At 52.7% G+C, this 25,163-nt stretch overlaps 3 protein-coding genes across 3 annotated transcripts; all 3 read left to right on the top strand.

The window, feature by feature from the left end:
- Window positions 1-4,606: 4,606 nt before the first annotated feature.
- NCLIV_015940 (conserved hypothetical protein) lies at window positions 4,607-11,364 on the top strand (the record flags this gene model as incomplete). Its single annotated transcript, XM_003881786.1, has 12 exons — window positions 4,607-4,805; window positions 5,448-5,534; window positions 6,043-6,096; window positions 6,690-6,749; window positions 7,186-7,281; window positions 7,406-7,825; window positions 8,358-8,438; window positions 9,045-9,107; window positions 9,501-9,623; window positions 9,763-9,899; window positions 10,364-10,424; window positions 10,949-11,364. The coding sequence occupies 12 exons, from the start codon at window positions 4,607-4,609 to the stop codon at window positions 11,362-11,364; spliced, it is 1,797 nt and encodes a 598-aa protein (XP_003881835.1).
- Window positions 11,365-12,687: 1,323 nt separating this feature from the next.
- NCLIV_015930 (putative cell surface glycoprotein, related) lies at window positions 12,688-15,099 on the top strand (the record flags this gene model as incomplete). Its single annotated transcript, XM_003881785.1, has 4 exons — window positions 12,688-12,709; window positions 13,359-13,409; window positions 13,836-14,600; window positions 15,074-15,099. The coding sequence occupies 4 exons, from the start codon at window positions 12,688-12,690 to the stop codon at window positions 15,097-15,099; spliced, it is 864 nt and encodes a 287-aa protein (XP_003881834.1).
- Window positions 15,100-20,903: 5,804 nt separating this feature from the next.
- On the top strand, window positions 20,904-21,215 carry NCLIV_015920 (Histone H4, related; the record flags this gene model as incomplete). Its single annotated transcript, XM_003881784.1, has 1 exon — window positions 20,904-21,215. The coding sequence occupies one exon, from the start codon at window positions 20,904-20,906 to the stop codon at window positions 21,213-21,215; it is 312 nt and encodes a 103-aa protein (XP_003881833.1).
- Between the last annotated feature and the right edge of the window lie 3,948 nt (window positions 21,216-25,163).

Raw genomic sequence — 25,163 nt, 5'->3', positions numbered from 1 at the left:
TTCCATCCCCCCAATACACGCAAAAATCCACGCAGGGATCCCGGTGTACTGACCCGCAAGACCGCACCTTACATGGAGGCGGCATCCCAAACTATGCTAAAACGTACGCGAAAACGAGGCAATACAATACCATTACAATACTAATGTTTAGTTAAAGATTCAATAAGTATATAACATATATATATATATATATAGAGAGAGAGAGAGAGAGACTAGTTTAGCACATTTATATTGTGAATAGTATTCTAAACAATTTGAGAATAATTGAAGAATAGAAATATTTGGTGAATATATTCCATTAGTTCAAACGATGTTTCCCTAAATTATAGGGTATTTTTGTTCCTGAAATTATAGAATATTTTTGTTCATAAACAGTTTGGGAGCGCAGATATAATAATCTAACATGTGACCCGTTCATGGAAATCAAAGTGCTGTCATTGAGTGAATCCATGAAACGTGATTCGTTCACCTAGCCAAAACACGATCCAGATGTTGGGAACAACTCCCTTATGTAATGTTCATTTACGTGCTACAATAACACAGTCGGTACCGAGTCGAAACAAGGTCGTGTGCAATGCTGCACCTTAAATCCAGGACCACAAGGCATCCACACTGCCCGGTTAGGGAACTGCTGGACGATCTGTGTGGGTTTGCAACTGGGGGTGCCGAGCGCTTCGCCGTGGTGGGTCGCGTCCTCGCCAGTTTTCCGGGGAGCTCGCTCGTTGTGTTGGGCTTTTTGACCTTCCATTCAGTTTTTTCGGTCTCGTTTGCGTCGATCCGGCTCACATCTGTGCCGTCTAAGCAAAGCAGGAACTGCCGCTCTCTCCAGGGGAGACGCAAAGAACGCCGCAGCACAAGAATCGGCAGTTTGAGCAGTGGGGGTCGGGACGGGAACGGCAGCGCTACACCCGCCCGGCTCCGCGCGCATCGTGGCGATAGAATGGCCCCCATTTGCATGTCCCCCGAGGTTTTGCATCTCGAGCCCCGGGCCAGCGAACCCGAGCTGCCAGCGAAGACAGAAGCTTCAGAGCGTTTTCCCTTATTTGTCAGTCAGTCCAAGTTCATTTGGTCCCCCCTTCCCTGTGGAAATGCTGTTTCAGTCAAGGAGCATTCAATTTTGCCGAGTCGCGTAATGTAGGGTTCGCGGAAACCCCCGTCCGACGCGCTACTTCCCTGCGCCCGTGAGGTCCGGTGCGCCGAATGGTTCCATATGTGCTCGGGAGAGTCTTGTGCTTGGAAACAGAAGGGTACGAGGTCATTTGCCTGTCCTCGTCTGCCAAAAAATTGGAGTTGGGCCCGAAGAGCTGAAACTAAAGCGGTCAGGGGGCCAGGAGTTCTCTCCGCGACGTCGTCGAGCTGACGCCGGGCGCGCTCTCGCGCTCTCTTCCGAGGGTTGCACACTGGTTTTCACATCAGGTCTCCCTGTTGTCCGTGTCGTATCTGACGGACGCATTCTCACTTCCAATCCACCGTTAACCTGTCGAATCCATGGAGGTGTTAAGTCTCGACACCCTTCGCGGACCGGTCCCTCCTGTGGAGGCCGTCGAAAGTTCTCAGGAAACCCGTGGGGAGCCTCAGCGGTCGAGGCCGGGAACGCGCCGGAGTCGAACACTCGTCCGTGGAGATTCCATCCGACGCGGTAGGTGGGAGACGCAAAAATCCCCTAACAAAAGGGGTTTTTTGGTTGGAATGGTCAGTTGTCTCGTTGCTGTTGCAGCCGTCATCTACTCTGTCAAGGTGTACTATCGGTCCTGCTGGACCCGTCCGCACGCAGGTGTCTCTTCCGCTGTTTTTCACCCGGTGTCCCAGCGTTGGAATCTAGAAATTGGGCACAGCAAGGGAGCGTCCGATCGCCACTTTGAGCACCAAAGGCGGCTCGCGGCCACGCCCCCTGGCGGAGGGAATGGCGAAGAACCCGCCGCGGTCTGTCCGGACACCGAAGCCACTCAGGGCAACGGGAGCTCGGCGCAAGGGACCCCCAGCGGCGCATCACAGCCGCAGCAGTCAAAGACATCGGGAAAAAAAGCGACATCCAAAAAGGGTGCCGGTAAACATCGTACGCCCCGTGAAGCGGCGGTTCAGGAACCTCCGGAGATAGAAGAGGAAGCACCACAGCCACCAGGCCAAGGGGTACACGCGGTGCTGCAAGGTGAGAACACAGCATCCTTTGTCCGAGAGAAAGTGCCGTGTTCCAAAGTCGTTTCCGAACGGGGACGGAAAGAAAACCGCTGGCCGGTCAGCTGAGAGCCCGGCGTTTCGCTGTCTGTACACCCGGTTTGCAGCCACCCAAATCGTAGTCCGTCGCGCTCGCTGTCTGACAATTCCCTACGCTCGCAGTTGTTCTCATCGTGGTATTCTACCGGCAGATCCAATTTTCTTGTTAGCGCAACTTGTCCACGTCATTCCTACACACAGCAGCCCTTACACATATGGATACCCATTTGCATGCAGCGTTTCACGGCGCTGTCCCTTGGAAAGTGCCGCGGGTATTTTCCTTCTTAGTCCTCGCTAAGCGGTGTCGGGACGTGTCCAGTTGTAGACATAGCATCGCTCGCAAATGAACGCCCCGGGTATAAATGTTTAGTTAGGGATATATGGGATATGGACGCGTATATCATGTGTAGATATACAGAGAAGGGTGCCAGCCGTCCGCATACCCTTTCTGCCAGGAAGGGAATGACGCTCCTCTAGCTACGGCGTACCTCAAGCGCGTCACACGATCTACGGTCAGGAGCAAAGGCACTCTATGTAGCTGTGCTTGGCACCCTTGCTGTTTCGAAGAACTCGGGAGTTTTTTTCGGTAAAAGCATGTCGTGTTCAGCCTCGTAGTGGGAGTCGTCACCACAGGGAGACAGGATCGAGGAACCGTTAACCACTGCCTTCTGTATTGAAAGCAGGCGAATTTGTTTTCTCTACAGTGTAAGGGGAAGTGTCGAAGCGGCTCGGAGTCTGGACAGTCGGCAGCACTGCGAGCAACATGTCAAAGTCCCCACTCTCCACGAAGAGCGCTTTCTCTCTGGTCGTCCAAATGTTCTGTTCCTTCATCAGTGCCTTCGCTACGTCGGCGCGGTGTCTGCCGAGCCGGTATTTGGTTCACCGAGTTCCTGGCATGTGCCCAAAAGCACGGCAGACGCCTGCGGAATTCTGTCATACAAAGGTTGTGCCGTTTTTAAGTTTACATGAACAGACTATGAGCGGCGTCTTTGCGTAAGCTAGGCTGACTTTCCTAAGGTATCTGTAGGACCGGAGTTAGTCCGCACTCAGGCGCTCCAGTGTTCTGACAAGCAACATGCCATTCTTGGGGGTTTTTTAGTGGTCAGCCGTCTCTTCGCGTCTTTATTTTGGCGCGTGGTCAGTCTCACCAGCGTTACCGGGCTCCTGTCAATTGCGCGCACCACACGCTGTTTTGGCTTTCTTGCTGGACGCATGTCGGAGAAGCATTTTCCACTTCAAATGGGCGCATTTACAAAGGGTCCTTTCGGTATCGTTCTTCTTTCTCCATCCGGTCTTTCTTCGCTTCTGGTCTCTGCCTAGTGCCCTAGAAGACGCTCTACCTCTCCTTTTTAAGCCTTTGGGAAGCACCCTTTTTGTCTCGATTCGCGTTCTATTCACTGCGTCTTCGCCCTAGCCGGTCCCGTGGACGACAGGAGTTTGCTCTCTTCCTCAGCTTGCATCCTCACCCCCGCCATCCTGTGCCTCTGTCCTCTCTCTGTCTCTTTTTGTTGGAATGCCAAACAAGGTTCCGGAGAGCATCCAAGCTCGGGCGCAGCATGTGCGGATTTAGATGCGAAGCTTGCAGAAATCTGCGCTACTATATGGCCAAGTGACCTGGCGCCAACAGGTAAGACAGACGGAAAGGCAAGTCCTGATCGGGTGAAGTCGCCAGTACCTCCCTTCGAAAGCGGGAAAGGGAGGGCTGAGGTGGGAACGAAGGATACTCGAGAGCAAATGTAGATACAGCCAAAAGTTTTCAGTAGCAGCCTGTCTACGGAGGTGGGGACGTAGCCGCCGCTGATGGAGTCGCGTTCGGGATGAATCTGAGAGAGGGCCGCCGGATACTGCAGCGTTTTGGTAACTTCCTCTTCAACCTGGACCGTAAACCCCTCAAGTCGCAGACAGCCGAGCTTTTGGAGCTTTCGCCAAAGTCAGAAAAGCATGCGAAAGGGTTCCCCCAATCGCATATGTCTGGTGCGCAAACGAATCCCGAGTGTGGTAGATCGGAAATACTTTTCTCCTGTGATCCGTCCCCCTTCAGCTTCCTCCACGGTTATGAGTGGAGGAGACGAAATCTGGAATCGCAGGCCTCACTGGATGTTGGGTGGCGTATGCTCGCCCTGCGTGGCGTAAAGGAGGCGTGCTAACGAATGCCGTGCAGCCTCTCCTCTTTTTCTCTTCAGAAGGAAGCACTTCTCAGTGGAACGCTCATCAAGTGGTGCTGCATCGAAGGGTTCGAAACCGCCTCGGGAGATTTATTGGTGACGCGCATAAGGCGCAGGAACCGCATGCAGAACGAACCCTAAAACAGCTTTTAAGTGCATGGATGGTGTCGCTGTTCTTTTCGCACGTACAAACGAGTTTTCCTTCCGAACCCGGGCTACGTCCCTCCATGGAAGCAAGAAAATACGAGTGGGGCGCGACCACGGCACGAAACTCGTTTGCAGAACGCGCCGGCCTCACCGGTGCCGAAGCTGATATCCTTTTCAAGGAGGTGACGCTCGAAATGCTCCAGCGCACTTGTCGGCTACTTCGGTTAAACCACAAGTTGTACGACAATTGGGGCGTGAGGTTCTCAGCCATAGCCGAAGGTAGGCAGCGCACATGGGTGAATCAGTTGTTACTTTCCTCGTGCGGCTGCTGTGACACACGACTAGGCTGAATACGTCGCTTCCTGCGGAGCCTGTTCACGAGATCTCTCTAGATCAAAATCGCCCGTCGAAGACGGTACTCCACGATGCGGCAGTCTCTGGTGGACAAAATCTGTGGCGAGCGGCCACGCGCGCAGAAAGGGTTTCTAAGGCTAGGTCGGGAAATGCGAGGTCGACTCACATCATAGCCAGTTATGCGTTCCGGACGTAGCGCACGCGCGTAGTCTTCATCTCCCACTGGCGTCTCGTCGCCTGTGGAGCACAGAGCTGGGTCTCTCTCTCCGGGCGTATTCGGCAACACCCTGGTTATGTCAACTTGGTCGAATCCGCACAACTCACCGCGCGACGAGGCAGTGCTTGGGTACACGGGGTTTCTCGAGGTATCGACAAAGCCAACGCCCTTTTTGTGCTTTTCTCTCTGTTTTCTCGACCTCCATACTGGTTTACTTTTGTCTGTTGGCGACTACTCGAGACAGAGACTGCTGTCCTCCGGTCTCCCAACAGCAGCTGAGGCATGCATCTATCGGAGGCCAAGAAAGCTTATTGAGAAGCTCCTTTCCCGTGTGAATGCTTCTGTCTCAGGATTTTTCTCCGTTATTACTTCTGACTCCCTCCGTATCTTGCCTATTTTTCGGCGCCACCTGGAGCTCAGGCCTGAGCTCCGAAAAGGTGAGAAAGGCCGACGCGTCTGTGTCCCCTCTCTCCTCAGCTGCAGGTCCGGCTGCAGAGTGTGTGTCTCTCCTCATACGTGATGTCCGTAGCATACAGCGGTCTTCCGCATACGCGCATGTGTGCGTTTTCGCTTGAAAGGGTGTGGTTCCCCATCCACCCTGATCTGGGTACAGGTGTCCTTCTGCCGTCTACTGAGTCACAGCAGCTGAGGCAGGGAAGGAGGGGAACGCGTTTTTTTTACACTGTGAGAAATCGAGAAAGGTCGCCGGAGGTGCGTTCTTTCTGGGTTCGGTCCGGCCGGGGCGGCCGTGTCGAGTCCGTACTAGACCCGCGTCATGAGGGTGGCTCTTCAACCGCTCGCGCACCGTGTCGCAGCCTTTATCATGCAGCTGCAGGTGAAGAGATACGCGTGTGTTTTCGTGTCATCGTTTTCCGGTTGCTGGCTGACTGTGAAGAGCCGCCGCCGACTTCACTCCCATGTGCATGTCCAACTTTGCATTTGCAGCTTTCTCGAAAAATCCGCGACTGCTGGCTCTGATCGACAAGCAGGGTGGAGCTGGTGAGGCTCTTCTTTTGCCGAAAAAAGATCTACGTCTCTTTCGAAGCGTGCTTGCCTTCCTCCTCATCCTGTCTCGCGAAAACAGAAGAGACAGGACTACGTTCCTCCTTCCTCTGCCGAGCCCTAGATGCGTCTGTCTCCGGTGCTGCGCACCGGCAGTTACACTTCGAGAGTTGCCGCGCGCACATGCTTTGGTAGCCGTGCTCCACACAAAGGTCGGAAAGCTGCCGGGGACAGGGAGGTGGGTGGTAGGTGGAACGGGGCCAAGACGCCTCTGCACACCGCCGTGGGTAGTCCCCCCTGAGCGTCGTAAAAGCGGCGTCGCCATCGCTCCACAGTGCCTTCCGCAATAGCGTTCTGCCGCCAAGCTCGCCAGGGGTTGTCACGTGTGAAGCAATGCCTCCTGACCGCCAGCGGGGTGCCGAGGTTATTCTTCTGCAGCAGCGCGCTCGATGCTCGTATGTGTGTGCGGTCCGTGCTTCTATCTGAATAGCCTGCGCGTTGCCGTCCTCGCGCGTCGACCCTTTCTACACCCCCTTCTCGGTGCTTTTCCGCCACGAGCTCTTGCGGCTTTGCCGGTTTTCTCTCTGCAGGTGAAGCAGGAAGGGTACTCCTCGCTCCCTGGGTGCCGCCAGGAACGGACGGCGCTGCAGGTGCGTGTCGCCCGTTCTTCTTGCTAGACCGTCATCCGTTGGAGTTTACTCTCTCGGCGTGCACCGTGTGATCGTTTTTCAGGTCGAATCGAACTCGTGCTTTGGGCGTTTGGCCATCCGCGCAGACGTCCCCTTGTGTTCTAACTCTCGAGTTCAGAGTTCAGAGGAACAGGCGCTGTGCATTCGGCGCCTGTCTGGTTGGCCAGGAAGACAACGCGAGAGTCCGCGAGTCTGTGTGCCGCGTAGTGTGGTGTAGCAAAGAATACACGCGTGGTGTGCGTATGTGCGCATGGGCCTCGTGGTGCAGTGCTTTGCATCGCTGTGCTTCTGCGGACGGCTGAGCGAAAAGACCTCTGTTTTGCGTCGGTTTCCCCGCTTTGCTCTTCATGGGAGCGGCTGTTCTTGTCTTCTCTCCTTTCTCCGCGGTGCTGTGCAGAAGTCGCCGCAGTGGAGGGCGACGTGGACGCCCCGATGGACTGGCAGGTGCTAGCCGACACCTTTCAAGACTACTTCGCTTCGATTACAGCGCCAGGTGAGTTGAGAAGAGTGCAGGCTGCTGCGGTGCCGACAAGCATGCAGACTGTGGAGGGAAGAGAAGACAGGACATCGCAGGTCCGCACCCGTGGATTCGCGCGTGTTCTGGTCTCTTTTGTCAGGCAGCGGCTTCCAGGCCGTGAACTTCTTCTCCTCAGCCGCGGACGGTTTCTCGGACTTCCGTGCTTCGTTCACGAGGAGCGTGACAAGACATCGGAGCGACAAGACTCAGCGTACACTGGCGGCGGTTATCGCACGGGCTGCGCTTGGGCACTTCCTCATTGCGCGTTTCGACGCAGTTCACGCAGCGCATTTTGGAGGGGCTCCAGCATCCCTCTCGGTTACCGTACAACGGAATAAACTTGCAGAAGCCATCCAGGTCGGGCTAGCAAAGGCATTCGGCGCCAGCTTGGAGCCAGCGGTTTTCAGTGAGATGTTGGAGAATCTGTTTTCCAAGGCTGCCGGTGGCGCTGTGCTTGAGGCGGTTCACAACCAGCAGGGGCAGACAGGCTCCGCGGTCGCCCTCAGTCAAGTCGCGAACCGTAAGAGAGCTGTGCCGACGGAGAAAGGGGGTCAGCAGTTCAAGAGGTGGACGAAGCAGGAAACGGCATGAAACGCAAAGAGAGAAGGGTAGATCGAAAAGTGGAGAAAAAAGGCCCCGTCACACAGCAAGGCGCGTACGCGGGGCAGAACCAAAGGGACAGGAGCACACACAAACTCTTTCATCGCACACTCGGCACGGCCTGAGCTGACATCCCCCCCCCTGCGTCGCTCTCTTCTTCGAGCACACCGGTGGTAGAATCGAGCAGTGGAAATATGCTTTTCAAAAAGCGAGGACCCGTAGAGAGCTCCGATAACGACTGGTGCGGCGCGCAAGATTCCACTGACACGGGGGAAGTGGTAAACACACACGTCTCCGGAGAAAAAACGCGTTGTGCTGGAACCTCCAGGAAGGCTGGGGCAGTGCGAAGACTGTGCGGTAGCACACACGAGGCCGGCCCCGAGACCAAAGAAACTGTGTTCTTGGGCACGTCTCTCCACGCGTTTTTCTTCTGTCTCTCCCGCTTGTCGCAGGCGCAGCAAGCGATGTCCTTTCCATCGAGTGGTTGACTCTTCTCGATGTATGGCTCTCTGAGCACCCTAACATCCTACAGCGTAGGTGGCTAGCCGTGTAAAGAGCCCGGGCGAGACAGCCTCAAGAGATAGCTAAAGATGTTATAGACTTCAATATCGTAACGGTATTTCGTGTCTCCTTGGAAGCTGTAGTCATTAGAACTGTCAGTTTGGTAGAGGCATACATCCAACCCACTTTCGTCAGTTTCCTCACCACACAGCAGGACATTTTGAGCATTGGAATGTTTCCTGTGCACATCGCCAAAGCTGCTGCCTCGAGTTGCTAAACAGCATTCCTCTTTTCGGTGCCGGCCCCGTGTCCCTTCATGTCGCGTCCGGACCGTGAAGTCGACTGCTGGTGAAGCTCTTCAGTGGTGTGACGCAGTTCTGTTTTGGTGACGAAACAGACTTTTTCCTCCCGTCCTCCGTGCGATCCAAGGAGTCAACATGGGCTCGGAAGCCGCACCGCGTGTCGCTTCGAGTGCTGGACTGTCTGTGCATCTCACGCGGTTGGGTAGGGAATCAAGGTGTGCCCTGTCTGCGAGCGCCGAGTCCTGAGGCGAAGTGAATTTGCAGCCAACGACGAATATGGAAAGGACTCCTCCTGGAAAGCTGATAGGTTTTGGGGTCTTTCCCGTGTCTGTACAGAACTTCCTGAAAACAGCGTGCTGCTGGCACTTCTTCCTTCCAGGAGTCAGACGATCGTGACAAGTGAGGAAAGCGTATCGCGTCTCTTGCTCACCTTTCTATTTCTCGGTTCTGTGGCAATGAGACAGGTCTTCCTGCCCTAAATATAAACCAGAAACAAATTTAGCTCTCGGACTGGCTGTGTGGAGAGGGGATTCCTTTGTCACCCGCCGTCCTCCCCTCTTCGTTCTCCTGAACAAGGCGCGTTTTCTCGATTTGGACCTCCAAGCCTGTCTGCCGCTGCCTCCATCCCTGGCGAAGAGACACGGAGCGCGCTGACTCTAAAGTGGCCCTAAAAAGGTGCATTTTTTGCATCGACAGGGTCTCCCGTGGTCGTTCGTGTTTTCGTTTCCATGAGCGCGGTTTCTCGAACCTAAGGACATTCGTGTAGACTCTGCCGGTCCGTTATGCCTCCAGAACACCAGTTCGATGTGCCGGCTCCCCCAGAAGAAGGCCAGCAGCCCGACACAGCTGTCGAGCCCTACGCAGAGTTCGCTCCCGTCGTGGAGCCGCTAGTGAAGTTCGATCAAATACCTTCCGGTAAGGAATCGCTGATCGCAGGAAGCAACGCCCCACACAAGTGTCGGGCCGAGAGGACTGCCGCTTTTCGACAAGGCCCGAAGGGGCCTGTTGCCGCTGGGCGGCTTCCACTCTAGGCCGCGGCGCGTTTCTCTGTCAGGCGGACAGAAAGGGCGGCGCACCACCGGCGAGAGTCTCCTCCAGGCGGCTGCGAGTGACAAGGCACACGTCGAGCGAAATGGCTACGCCATCATGGGGGGGCTGTCTACGGCTGTCATGTTGGATCAGCCGGGATCTGTGGCAAGCGAGACTGTGATTGCGCAAAACCACCGCGTGTGTGTCTCTGAACGGTGCACACAGTACGGGACCCAACAAGGCGCACACGCCAAGTGGCGGCAAGGCTTCCGAGGCGTTGCGCTTGGAAATGACTGTGGCGCACGTAGTAGGGGAGTTTTCGGGTTCTGAGGCAGGGGAAGGGATACGGCGAGCTAACTCTTTCTGAGGTCTCGCCGTCAGGCAGCTGCAAGATTACCAAACTGTCGGCGCCCCTCGTGGCGCAAGAGGCAACGTTTTCTTCTGACGGCTTTCCGCACAGGCAACCGAACGCAGTGAAAGGGTGTAACACTTTGCGAGGAGGAAAGTGAATCCCAGCGAACGTGTATAGATAGAAACCCTTTCGGTACTGCATCTGTAGCGCTTGACCAACTGTTCTACGTATATTCTGGTTGTTCTTCCTCTCTGCATCTCTCCGTCTCTCCTAGCTCTCATTCGTTTCTCGCCTTCTTCTTCGTCGCTCCGCCGTCATCGGCCGTTCCTCGTTGCGTAAGGCCTTTTTCCCTTTCGCGTGTTTCTCGGAGAGGTGTGCTTGTTCCGCTCGCCTCTCCTGCCAAGATCAAGCCGGTGGCCGAGCAGGGCCCAAGAAAACCGCCTCTGTACCGCGCCAGCGTTTTCGTGCTCAGCCGTCACGCTTCCGTCCGTTGGATGGCGGAACGAAGTGGGACAGCCCACGCGAACTCCAGCAGCGGAAACCCTGTTTTCCTGTATGTTTCATCCGCTTGCGAGTAACGAACTGTATATTGGCGACAACAGGGGAAAGACCGACCTCTGTGGCCGCACGGCCTATAATCCCTCTCGCTCAGCGGGTTCCTCGGTGGACTGTTTCTGTCGTCCATGTTGCCAAGTGAATTTCGTTTCAGGTTCGTCCGAACGGGGCAGAGAACTGCCACGTGAAGCGGCTGCCTCGCCCCCTCCTGGCGAAGACAAACTGAGGCGCGCAAGCGCAGCTGCCTCGCAGCCATTCGTGGATCTTGGTTTTCTGTTTCTTGGTTTTCTGTTTGCGTCTCCAGACGACGATGAAGCCGTTTGGATCACCGAAATGAGGGCCTCGGCATTCAGGATTAGGAGAAAGCTGGTGGTCTGGAAGGAAGGTCTGAAGGACCCCGACCTGAAAGACGCAACGGCACTGATGCAATGCCTTGTGGCGTTGGATTTGAGTATTGGCCATTACCGGTACCTCGACACGACCTACGCGATTTTTGATAGATCGGAGGCCGTGAATCCTGCGATCGCGAGTCTGGTGACAGAGATAGAGCGTCACTGGCAACAACTGGGAGTTGTTGGAGAAGGAGCTTTGGACCTACGTCGTTATCTACTTGCTTCCATGGTTACGGACTACCGTATTTGGCACGAGAGTGCACCGCCGGAGCCGAGAACGCCTGAGGGGCTGTTCCGAAATGTCTACAACAGTAGGTTGTCGCCATAACGAAGCATGGCACTTCTGCGGGGCAAACGGCTGCATGTCGTTTGTTCAGCTCGGCTAAACTGCCTGCCTCAGTGCATGTTGATCTTCGAGACCCGACCCCTCTAGCGTGATGTCCACGGAAAAGGAGTACACACCGATATAGCCAAAGAGATAAAACTCCGTCCAGGGAGACGGATATGTCGACAGATATAGATCTGGAAAGGTGGGCAAGGGGGGACGAAGTGGATAGGGGGCTATGTCCACACTGAGAAAGAGATTGATGCACGTCAAAGTAACATAAACACACATGTGCATCCGCAAACATGTACGGTACTGTGTTCCTATAACACGACACACGTAGTCAGTACAGAAAGGCCTGAACAGACCCCCGCAAGCGTCGTGTTTTCCGCCGCCAGAGTACAGCGATGCATACCTCGTCCTTTCATGGCCCCGGCGATCGTGTTGTGAAACTATGGTTATACGGTTATCTCCATGTCTTTTTGAGTTGCGCCTGGGCAAGCCCTGAGTCGGAAAAAACTGGATTACTCTCTGATCTTTATGGGAGGGGAACGCGTCGAGGGAGGCACAAAATGCTGGAGCCAGGTGAGGCATCAGTGGAGGCTCGGCATGATTCGCCGTCAGTTTCCAGTTGGGATCGCACACGAAGAGGCGGCAATCAAGGGAAGGGTTGATGCGCCGCGATACGGTTGCGTACACCTTTCTGGAGGGAACAGGAATCAACTGAGGCGAAGAGAGAGGACAAACAAGGCAGCAAGCCGGCCCTCCCCGCAAGCGTTTGCGAAGCTTCATCTGCACTGCATGGTCTGGACAAATCACAACCGTCGCATCGCAGCATACATGTGTCCAAAGGATCGTGCACACGAACCTTTTCGTCTGTGTATTAGCTTTTGAGCGTCCGGTGTATGTGAAAATGTACAGTCGCATAGATCCGGAAATCTGGGTAAACAGGTGTATGGTAAAGATCCATTGTACGCACACGGCTGTCAGCACTCCATATAAGATTTTCGCATTCAGGGACATAGGCGCGCAGGTTTCCTCGTGACGGCCCCCGTATGAGAACGTTTTCGTTGCAGAGCAACCACCGCGACTCTTCTCCCGCCAGAGACCATGTTGTTTGTGTATGCTTGAGATTGTCAGCAATGAATGTGCGTCAACACGAGCGCTTTGTGTGGAACCTTGCCGTGCCCCCCTTCCTGCGGCTTTCGAATGTGCCCTCAATGGCTGGATATACGTCTTTTGTGGAAAAACGCTTCTTTCCCTGCAGAGTTCGCGCAGCACACCAAAACACGCAGCCTCCGGAGACCTGTGCTGGCGTGGGCAGCTATGCATCCGGGAGTTCTGGAGAGTAAGTCCCCGCCTGCTGGACTGCCTTGGAAGCCGACTGGTTCCTGGAGCAAGGGCGTGGAATGTCCGTGCAGTTTCCTGCCTGCGATGTCTAGTGGACGTTCTTCAGTCTGCAATGGCCACAAAGGCACAAACACGGTTCGGAGACAGTTGTGCCGCATTCTCGTTCCCCGCTCGGCAATGCTCTCTGTCGTTTCGCAGCGGTGGGCGGGACTTGGGCACAACACTCCCGCGAGTCTATGCTGAGCTGTGTTTGGGGTGAAAATGTGGAAGGGCAAGATACCAGAGACGTTTACGACACGGTTCGTGGGGAAAGAGGACAGGGTCTGGGAGACGGTCGAGAACGACTTCCAAACGCACGAAGACCGCGCATACGTTTCCAGTTTCTAGGACAGAATGTGCTCAGCCGCGCGACTGGTGGCGTTCGCAACTTCTCCCAGGGGAGCCGGTCTCCGAGGTGCTGGCGGAGTTCCTTCACCGTGTACATACCGTGTCTGTGTGTAGGCCTTCACATTGGTGACGGGGTTTTTGCTTGCCGGATGGGCGGCCGTCCGGAATCTCCGGTTTTGAAAAGAGTACCCCTGGTTTTCCCTCGGAACTGCTAGTTCACCTATCTGCCTCGCAGGGGTGTGCTGGGTTCTGTTCTGCAGATATGCCTGTGCAGCAACCTTCGCCGATCGTAAGACTCGTCCACAAATGGCGTAAGTTAAGCGACGTAACGCATCAATGTGCAACAGCGCAACCCGCGGGAAAATCTGTCCGTGCTTTTCTACGCCTCCTCTCCGCTTAGTGGGGCCAGGCGTACCCGACTGGCCACGATACAGGGAGACCATCAGACCCGTATATATGGTTACGTGGGGGTGCGTGACAGCTCACGTGATGTCCCTCCATGCCGGTTGCGGTCCTGGTTTTGAAACCACATTGCGAAAGCCGCCTTTTTCAGGAATAGAATACCTGTCAGTCATGATCAGACGGCCTATCGCAATTGCACGAGGCGGCAGTCGGCACAATCGCATCTGCCCCCACTTCCGTGTTCAGCCATCGATGGACAACCGCGGAGGAAAGCCACTCACGGCAAAGCAAATTTCACTCTTTCGAGAGTCGAGGCATTTCTGCTTGTTTCTCAGGTGAGGCTGGCCAAGCGATAGAAGCTGCCTTGGGTACCCGGCCGCCTCCTCCCCCGCCCTCCTCCGGAAGTCCTTCCTCCTCCACCGGGGCCCGGACCCCGTATCGTCATCTCTCTATCCTCGTCCCCATTGCGCCTGCGTCTCATGCTACCGGTGCCCCGACAGTGATTCCTTCCTCCTCCACCGCGTCTTCTTCTGCGACTCCTGCCTCTTCCGGCGCCGAAGCAGCATTTCCGTTTATCACCACTGCCCTAAGAGCGCCTCCTCAGGCCCCCACCGGCGCCCCACCAGCCCCTTCCCATGTCCCCACCGGCGCCCCAACACCGACTCCTCATGTCCCCACCGGCGCCCCGACTGAGACGCCGTCCTCTGTCTCCACAGGCGCCCCGACTGAGACGCCGTCCTCTGTCTCCACCGGCGCCCCAACACCGCCTGCTCATGACCCCACCGGCGCCCCAACACCGACTCCTCATGTCCCCACCGGCGCCCCAACACCGCCTGCTCATGACCCCACCGGCGCCCCAACACCGCCTGCTCATGTCCCCACCGGCGCCCCAACACCGACTCCTCATGTCCCCACCGGCGCCCCGACTGAGACGCCGTCCTCTGTCTCCACAGGCGTTCCTGCCCCTCCGTTGGTCACAGGTTCCCGTAAAAGAAAAGTTCGTTCTCCCTGGCTGGGCCCTCCTAAAAAGCGGGTTTCTCCTGCCCCGACAAGCGCCCCAACCGCGTCTCTTGTCTCTACCCGCGCTCCGTCTCCGCCTAGTAAGCAGGACAGGGGAAAACGCCAGTAGAAAACTTCCGGTCATTATCGATAAGTTGGAGAAGCACTGGCTGGGGATCTGAAAAGCATCACTGTAGAATCTCACAGGTAGCAGTCTGCAGTCTTTGATGGTTTGTTCGCTGTCTTCGGTGCAGTTGCAAGTGAGGATTTGCAATGGACCTGTTTCAGTTGCACGTTTCTCTGACTTTTGGTAACTGGTCAGCCTGCAAGCTGTAGAGGAAATGTGAGTTTCACGTCCAAGTTTCCCTTTGTTTTGCTGGGAAGAGAATCCTGGCTCATGCCGATGCTGTGCGTCGCTTTCTCGTCTTTGTCATTCTTTCCCTACGTGTATGGGTACCTCGCTGGCACCGATGTATGACGCACAAGGCATGCAGAGTAGGGGTTTGCGGCGGCCCTGTCTATAATCCCTTTTTGAGGTGAGTAGTCGTGCCTTCTTTTTGCGTCTTGTTTGCAGCCCCCCCCACTGAGCCTCGACCATAGTGAAACGTTACCTATGAAAACGCCACAGCGGTGATGAGCTCGCGGTGGTGGATCAGAACAGGGGTGCCGTCGAGTTTGGTGTACCAGTCAGGAAAACTGTGTCGTTTCTTCAACATACAGTTTTCTACAGTAGGGCATGCAATGGCTGAATCATTCCCCTAAGAGCGAAGGGGGCTCGAACCGTAGGCATTGAGAGAGCTGGGATCCCACAGCTGTGCAGATCCTATTTCCGGTATGTACAGCGAGACCCTTCTCTAGTAGGAAAGGCTCGATTCCGTAGAAAATGGCAATATGGACACGGTGAAGGTTGTATTCCCGGTGTCAGGCGGTTGAGAGGGAACGAACGGTTTTACAGTGATGACCTGTTCTCGGCAAGTAAAGTCAACGGATTTTTTTTACCCGCAGCGGCGCGTACTGTCGAAGCTGGAGGCCTGTGGGCCTCAGCACACAAATTAATCTCCTGAGAAGCTCCAAAACTGTGTTGACGACGGGACGCACCAAAGGCTGCGTGTACGATGTCGACACTCCCAAGAGCAGAGAATCACCGGAGCTCAGAAAGAGTGAAGGGAGTAATAGTAAATGCGAAGCTGCACTAAAAGCAGATGAAACATCTGACGACACTATCGCGTCTGGGAGAGAGGGATTGTAATTACATGGGATGAGCGTCTTTCTGCAAGACCAGACGTCGTAATCCCCTTCCACTTGAAGTGCGGCAAAATCCGTAGATATGCTGTCTTTATCGTGAATCTTTCTCCTCTCCACAAGTCTGTGCGGGATATGTGAAAGTAGGTGGAGAGGTCCGAAACCGTGGTGTGCAGTGGTTGTGTGGCTACACGCGAACTATCGCGCGGAGATGACGTCCTTTTTTGTGCAGAAGTCTACTGTACACTTAGCATGTATATCTTTTTCACGGTGGTAGATGCCCACTTGGACTTCTGGACGGCCTCTCGTTTGATTGTAATAGCTAACGGAGAAAAGAAAATGCTTGACGCTTACGCACCAGCTTCTCACCCCTCAGATAACCGTGTCTCCACCGTCGGCCATGTCGCCTAGTGTCAGGTTCTGTTGTTTCTGACATGGCTTTTCGGCGAATGCTTCAATAACGAAAAGTCGGCTACATGTACGTTTACCACGCTGGTAAATTTTCTATCTCTGCAGAATCCGCACGTATCTTGTTGAATGGCAAGCGCCACGGCCGTAATTATGATTCGCCAAGTATTTCGTGAAGGTGCTCTCTGCTGTACCATTAGAGCTATGTACGTAAGGGCGAAAGTTTTGGTGAGTCCTGATGTTGACTCAAAGGCATAGAAGCATATCCACAGGAAACATGCCACTTCTTCTGGCCAGGCAATAGCTGAAGCTCGACATGCGCACCGTCCAAATACAGTATACGTCCATAGAAGTTCGCCAATGAGAACTGTTTTTGCTGACATTCCAGAGGGGCCGAACGGCGTCAGGCCACGTACAGGTCTATACCATAGCCACCCAGCTTTACAGAGAGGTATTGAGACAGACAACTCTAGCGGCAAAGAGGTACATACAGACGTGGCTACGTAGGAATACATAGGCAACACGCGACTGGTGTAGCCACAGGGAAGAGTACAGATACAGGTAGATAATGTCGCTGTTGACGGAGTATGTTAGCTGATTACACCTACATAGGAAGATATTTCTGTAGAGAGATGGACTGGGAAAAAACAGAAAAAAGCGTCCAGGGTCGGAGTCAGTCCACACTCCGTCCTTCATACGACTTTCCTGTGTCTAGCTGTTGCCGTCATCCTTGGTCTGGTTTCAAGTCTTTCTGTAGCTCACTATAACGACACTGGATTCTTGTCTCACCCTAACCGGCTGGAAGCAATCAGGCATCAATTCCAAGCCACCCCACATCCCGGAAGCAGAAAATGGGCTGATAAGCGGTACACAGCAGAAGCTTCAGAGCCCTCTGCAAGATTGTACTGTTTTTCCTTGACACACCCCGAATGTGACCGCTTCCTGTCAGGTTTGCAGGGTCACATGCGTGTTTATCCATCAGCGTAGATTGCTCATATTTGTAGACGTGTATCTCTGTATGTCGTCCTATGAGTATCGTGCAAATTGGCACTGTGGTGAGGCATGCAGCAGTGCCTCAAAGTTCCTGTCGTACTCATGGGCAGCTATGTCTGTCGGTAACGTACCTTTTTGTTTTCTTCTCTTTTCTGATCGAGGACTAGGTCCGCTTATGCTCTACAGAGCACTGGATTGGATACCCAGGGAACTGTGCTCCCATTAATAAGAATCATAATATAAGTCACCACGCATGCAATACCAATCAGATAACAACTGAAGCTAGACTCCCTGTTACACATTATAAAATGGGATTCCTAGGTTTATACAAACTACCTTTTTCTGGGGAGTGTTCTTTATGATTGCTGTACACCACCACCCCACTGGACTGCTTAAGACAGCTAAAAGTGTTGGAATTCAATATCCTACTACATTAAGGTTATTCCACATCGGTTCGTTCGCGTGCATCAGAAAGGCATGTGGCATCCGTGAAAGTTTTACCTCCGTTTGGTCTTCGGCCTCGGGGAAAGCATATGTATGCCAAGGCCGGAACAACCATCGACATGGTTCTGGATCCGTCCTCCTTCTCCGACAGAAAAATCATGACAAATGTCCTTCAAGGCAGCTTTCAGCTCTTTACTCGCATATGCGCCGCACAAATACACATAGGTGTATACACGTTATAGATACAGTCACTATCGTATCTGGGGCTGCCATGGGAACTTCTGTTGTCTTCCTCACGACACAACTTTGATTATTAAGTAGCTACTCCAGCTGCTGCCGCATGAAAAATGTGTGGCCGCATTGACGTTGTTAGTTTCGCTGCTGATGGCAAGCAGCGAGCTTCTTAAAGACCGAAGTTTTTTTTCCGTAAGACCATCTTTGACATTCGATCATACAAAAGTAGGTGCCTGGGAGGACGTCACCCTAGCTGATGAATATAGAACGTGCCACTACCCATGAAATAGTGTCAGCAACATCACTACTCAACAGTACATCGCAGTCGCAAAGATGTGGGTGTCTGTATCTCATAACTGGAGTCATATTCAGTATCCTAGGTACCAGAATATCTCTGTTATTCGATTTGAGTTATACCAATGTGAACCCGTAAGATCCTCGAATATAATCGAATATAACGGTACGATCCTGAATGTAGCGGCAAGCTGTAACAGAGGACTCCCCATCTTAAACTGAGGCGTAAAGTAGGTACAAACCGTACAAGGATTAATTATGTCCATCTGTGCTTCTAAGTTGATACTCGGTTATATATTCTAGACGCCAACTTCCCGGGTAAACATCCCTTTTCTTTTTGAAACACACTTCCCTTCTCCTGGCGTGTCGTGGTTCATCTCACCATACTCACCTGCTTTCTGAACCCATTAGGCTTCTCACGCCGAATTACAGACCCCTTTCACCGCTGTTTGAATCACACACGCTCGCGACAGCAGGAAAAACTAACTCCCTTCATGGGTGTTGCCACCGCAATTACCCGCCCTTACAGACTCTACGCTGAGTTGCTAATTGACTTGCTTCTGGAATTATAGTCCTTGCCTACTGAGTATTGATTGCCTGTGTACACTTGATGGTCAAGCAGAGATGTGATCACACGATGAACAACTGACGCCACTTCGCTCTATAGCTCTCCTGTATGTTACGCGTAACTAACTTTACAACTTCACGATCAACAGCAATGTTCACGGCAGAGCCAGACGTGGCTGTTTCTCCGTGCGCCGGTAGTTGCAGATTCGGTTATTTATATCAGACGTTAACTTCCCGGGTTTCTTTGAAACACACTTCCCTTCTCGCCGGTAGTATGATCTCAAAGGACGGATGGTGTGAAATTTGGTGGACACAGCAGACTACTTCGTACTAATTTAAATGGAGGAATAAGTAAATTTTATGTTTATTTTTATCGATAAACTATAAAAAAATTGAGCAGTCCAATGGGGTGGTGTACAACAATCATAGAGAGTCGGTTGTCTGTATCTCATAACGGTAGTCATATTCACCATCCTAGGTATTATGTCCCTGTTTATTCGATTTGAGTTACACAGTTCTGCATCGCGGTTCACCTGTACAGAAACAATATCTGTCTTGAATGATTTTATATTTGCGACTAAACGTCAATCAAACATGCGAATTTTAGGTTTTCCACTAAATCTATTTGAAAGAGGCTCATAGTACCACTGTAAAAAATAATATACAACTTCATTTCAAACCTAGCGTAAAATTTGTGGTCTGAAACTGATTTCCTCTACATCCGAGTCGAGAGCAGGCCGTACGTGAAGGGCACACAACAGTGAGCTTCTAGCCTGCTCCTGTGTGTCAACCTAAAGGCGACTCTGGAGCATTGTCACCCCGGATCACGTTGCCTCCCACTTCAACGCTGCCAAGACTAGATAGATGGAAGCAAGTGTGACGTGCACCTGCCAGACCCGCCAAACGACTACTCCCCTGCAGCACGTAGAGGGGCGTACTGGCAGCGCTCATCGAATTACCATGGAGGAAAAATTTCGATCACATTCGCTGGTATTTGTGGGCAGCCTGAAACAGGCAGGCACTTCGGGCCACACCAGCTGAAAACAGCCCCCGAAGTTTCGTACAGATACCGTTTGTATGCGCCGAGCAGCACATTTGGACTGGCGTTTCATACCGAATATTTCTGATTGCCAGATCCGTTTTCCACTGTGCCGAAAACCATGCACGTCACAGTTCTCCAATGAAATCTATTCGGAAAACGAGGATCATCCCCCCCCCCCCCCCCCACCCAAGTAAGATGTTCAAAGCTCACTATACGTCCCAAGCAGTTAAGGCGTTACGCGCTACTCGTGGAAAGTGGCGTATCCACGCGTTCAAGTTCGGCTCCGCAACATATGATGCAGCAACGCGAATCTGACGCCAGTTTTCCAGGCAAACTGCATCACACCGGACCAGGGCTGGAACATCGCCACCCCTTGTGCTCAAACTTCCGATGAATTCCACGGACCCGAGAAAAACCAAACCGCAGACGCAGCCGCCGTGATACGCAGAAGTCGGAAGAGCTGCCTGGCTACACTCCATTTCAGCTATTGTGTGTGTGTGTGTGCAAGAGACGAAGTCGCTCAAGAGTTCCAATTTTCTCCCTGACGACCACACATCCATCGATTTCGTTCTCTCTTTCGGAGGACGCACGTCGGGGGGCAGAGAAGGCGGACCCTCAAGGCAGTGCCACGGGAGCGCCGCGGTGATGTCGAAATCAGGAAAGAGACAAAAAAAAAAAGGAAATCGTAATACCACCCCCCCGACTGGTGCTGTTGAAAAAGCATTTCCAAACGGGTTTCCCACGATTGAAGCTGCAGGATTGAACAGTGCAACTCCGTTCCTCCCCGCAGACACACGAAATGCCACCAAAAAACGGTGGGTGATCGTACTGCATACCCCGACAAAAAACCCGGCCACGGCGAATCACCATCCACGTCCACGCAGCGACGAACCTTTCGATTCGTCGCACAGAATGCTACTAGCCGGCTAGCTCCTCCGAATGCTGTCGAACGGAAAGGTGCGCCTGCTGTCGGGGAATTCACCATCCCCCGCACGTGGCGTCTACGGATGGGTCTGAGACGGCAGAGAGTGCAGGGGGGGATAGTCCCAGACCAGTTGGCCACATTAATTTTGAGTGCTTCACTCTTTCGCCTCTTCTTTGCACCCATAAGAATATCGATACATTTGGTATCGCCTTCACTTCGAGTTACGCGCATCTTTCCTCTCTTCTCTTCTGCAAAATGTCGGGCCGAGGCAAGGGCGGAAAGGGTTTGGGAAAGGGAGGCGCGAAGCGTCACCGCAAGGTGTTGCGCGATAACATCCAGGGTATTACGAAGCCGGCTATCCGCCGTCTGGCGCGTCGTGGTGGTGTGAAGCGTATTTCTGGTCTCATTTACGAAGAGATCCGTGGTGTCTTGAAGGTGTTCCTTGAGAACATCATCAAGGACTCCGTCACCTACACGGAGCATGCCCGCAGAAAGACCGTCACCGCCATGGATATCGTCTACTCCCTCAAGCGCCAGGGCAGAACCCTGTACGGTTTCGGTGGTTAAATTGTGCAACAGAAGCGAAATTAAACAGGCAAAATGTCGAATGAGTGGTGCACGAATGCTGCGGTTTCTTATCTGTGCCGGATCTGTGTTTGGACGGGAGTTCTCCCACTCCACACGAGGTTCGAGTAGTGATGACATTGAGATTTCGCCGTAACTTTCATTCGTCTTGAGTTTATCGGGCCTTTGTCCCAAATTTAGGCTTCACTAGAAGCCACCAACTCTTCCCATTTCGCAGCATATTGGTTGCAACAGCCAAACCTCTTCGCATTGAAATGGTTTCTTGAAAGATAGTTGAATTCCGTCTAAAAGAGCACATTGCATATCAACGTCTTAAGCAGAATGTGGTTACATTGCTTTTATCAATGGCACGTACAGTGTTAGGTTCCGCACGTTTTGAGGGCACTCATTCGCTGTTTGTGACTGGCCAATCCCACAATTTTGCGGTTACGCTATGATCCAATTGAATCGCGTGGGTGCATGGTAAAACAGATGCTGACGACCGGTTAATGTTCCGTGTGGGAATATGCCGTTCATATACCGGATTTTAATTGATTTGGCGTTTTCACGCTTTTAGAATCGTAGATATATGTGGCAGGAACAACGAATATTTTGCTGCCATCGAAAATATAGACTCACCAGCTGCGATACCCTGTGGCGTAATCTTCCCAAGTTGCAAAGCATCATATTTTCTGATGGTTTACTCACGGCGTAGCTGCTATTCTGCGGCAGCGTGTGTCTACCCTGACAATTGAGACATCTTCGACCGCTATAGCTTCACAGACCTTGAAGCAGAACAACTGGCTTTGTTTTTCACGAATCAAACCCGGGAGAGAGACTTTCTACTGATGTGTCAGCTGCTGAGCATGCGTCTGCTGGTAATTTCATCTAGTTCATACTTCCAGAGGGCTTTGAAGGTATATTCTGAAGTGAGTTGGGCAGCAGAAACTGCTGAATAGAGTAAGTAGACCATGTCCCAAGCCTCCTACCATATGCTACGGCCATGTACGGAGGATCGTACTCCATTCGTTGCATATCGTTGGTACGCCTGCGGAAGCTTTATATTGAAACACCGTGGTGATGCTGCTCGCTACCGAGATTTTTTTTGTGTGAAAAATCCGAGCTCGTGAATGTAGTACTGGGGCAGCAAAACAGCTTCTGGTAGTTGCCACAAGAGTTATGAAACGATCCCTGGCTGTGAAGTTTCAGGACTGCTACAGCCGCGAAAACAAATGCTTCGCATCACGCGTACGTCTGAAAATGAGCTTTTTTCGCTTAAGCGGGTTTAAGGCAAGTTTGAAGAAGTTTTCTCTCGTTTCAACGGGTTGTCTTACGCTTTTACACGAAGCTATATTAAAGTATCCAAGCATAGAGATCCTTCGACGGGGCCGCAACCAAAGTCTTCAGGCTGATTGCAAATCCTGACTCGGTGATATGCCACTGCTGAAGAAAAACACTTTGCAATAGACATAGAACTGGAGTCAAGGATTCACCGCCACTGCGTTGCGACTGATACAGGACGGGTATGCACATGTCAAAGGACTTGTGTTGCCCTTTTTTCTATACAAGCATATATATATATAGATAGGTAGTAAGGTCCTTACCATTTGCTCTCAAAGAATGCATTCCAATTGGTTCTCGAGTCTGGAGCCCCCCATATTTCTTCATGAAAACGTGCTTGCCGATGCGGAGGTCAAGATCGCCACTGTGGAGTTTCAAAGACCTCTCGACGACTCACTCAGGGATACACTTTCTTTCACTCCAGGTGAAAACAACCGACAGCGTCAGTCAGGGTGGTCCCCATGATGGGACGTCCGTCGGAAAGTAATTGAATCGCGTAAAAAACTGGTGTCGGTGAATTCAGCGACATATCAGTTCCTGACCAACCACGTCACTAGTACTGCAATGCCAAAACACCGGGCTCGAAGGGACACACTTCTATACCTCAAGAGACAGAGGCATCTTGAGAATGGCCATTGCGGCACCGTGGGAAGTATGTGTGGATATGAATGTGACCACATGCCTATCATGATTGCAGTTTGTGAACATATGCGGAGCCACAGCATTGTGCAAGTAGAAGTGGTCGTACAGTCAAGGCCCTCGGAGAGGGTGTCGGTTGATCCCACTCGTCGGCTGTGTGACGTGCGTTCTAGTCGTGGTGTCGACTCACCATTCGCTACACATAGAGACCATCGCGCCCACCGAGCCAGAGACGATACCAGAAACAAAGGGCACACACGACTTCTTGTTGCCGAAATCTCTCAAGATTGATTCCGTCAACTTCATGGGGCTACTTAAACGTGGTCGGGCAATGCCTGTGAACAGCCAGACTATGTCTGAAGGAAGACGTGTTTTCGTGACACCATTGAGCAAATTGTCTGTGGCCGTACTTTGAATTGATCTGCCGCTCAAACCAAGTGGAAATCGCGGACATGCCATGGTGGGATCAGTATTCGTAGGCAACACCTATATACCGTATTGGATGAAAACCGCATTTACAACTAGCATGACACACCGAATGTTCCGTGTGCTGGGTTTCTGATTTGCTGTGCATACCATGGGTGTAAACGGGTTTCCTGCCGATACAAGAAGCTGAATTGCCCGTTGACTGTGTCGTCCACACACACACACACATAACCGGTCACTTACGACATCTGCATATGGTCGTACTACGCGCAGAAGAATTCTAGCACTTGCACACACGTTGGTGAATGCCAGGCATCGACCCGGTGTGTGGTTCTCCGCATCGGGTAGCTTCCTCTGAAGAAAAAGATAGACACAGAAACGATAAACTCCCAGTCACCTTCTCTCTTACTTTACCGACGTATACGGGCACCCCTTCGCGTGGTGACATGAGGTCATTACCTCAGTGTTTCGCAAAGAAAATGGGAGGGGTTTGTTCTGTTCGTAAGCAGAAGCGCTCCACAACTTTCGTACTGAGCCCCCTCACGGCTCCTCCCGGACACAGCTCGCCGTTTCTTTGAGAATATTCTCTGTCATCTCTATGCGAAGAAAGCCTGCGAAAAGCAGAATGCATACTTGTGGAGGACTTGCATTTACCCTCTATTTCTGTGGGACTCGGCTTTTGGACGTATCGTTGAGAGTCACATCTCCATTTCAACTCGTTGAAAGCGTAGGGAAGGGTTGTCAAAAGCCCGACACAGGCAAGGTGCCTTGAAAAACTCCCGTGTCCGCCTGCTTGTAGTGCAACTGAATACCAAAATCTAGTTGCTATCGCAAGTATGTTGTGTGTGTATTTAGAGAGTTCGTTGCCCCAGCTTCAGCGTGTGTTGCTCGCCGGACGTCCCTACTGGCATTGCCGGGATCATTCTGCGTGCAGGGGATTGGCTTCGCATTATAAACGGAGCAAAATGCTAGTTTTCTCACGAGTTTCTTCGAAACTTACCTCCCAGAGAGAGAAGAGAGGGAAATAAAGTGAGATTGTAACACAAATCTGAATACAGCCTTCGTCCGTCAGCCGACATGTGTGTCTCCACAATACCCTTCCGACCCACCGGTGTTGCCAGCGGTTTTTGTCTTCTCGAAAGACGGTCTCTTTTCCTCGTTTGCCGCCTCCGCACTTCCTCTTCTCTGAAGCCACTTTCTGCCTTCTTGACCAAGTAAAGCACTCCTCATGAATTTCCCTAGCTTTTTTCTGACCCATGGAACATCGCAGCGGCCCTCCACACGGCGGCTCGTCTCGTGACCGGCTCAGCGAATCCAGGCTCGGTGATCCGCTTCTTCTGTGCAGCAGATTCTTCGAGAGATACGCGAAATGTTTGGAAGAGAAAGGAGAGTGCATGGAGAGCGGCGCACTCTTCCTTCAGACTCGTGACGACGTGCTTAACCTTTCAGGTGCCGTTTTTTCCCGGTGAAAAACCGCGTTCTCGGTCCTCTGACCACGCCGCTTCTCTCCCGAAGGACCAGTGTGTGTCTAATGAGTGGCAACCA

This window comes from Neospora caninum, chromosome VI (genome assembly GCF_000208865.1).
Source record: "Neospora caninum Liverpool complete genome, chromosome VI".
Taxonomy (NCBI): domain Eukaryota; phylum Apicomplexa; class Conoidasida; order Eucoccidiorida; family Sarcocystidae; genus Neospora; species Neospora caninum.
The sequence above is the reverse complement of the archived record's forward strand: the minus strand, read 5'-3'. Positions and strand labels throughout refer to the sequence as shown.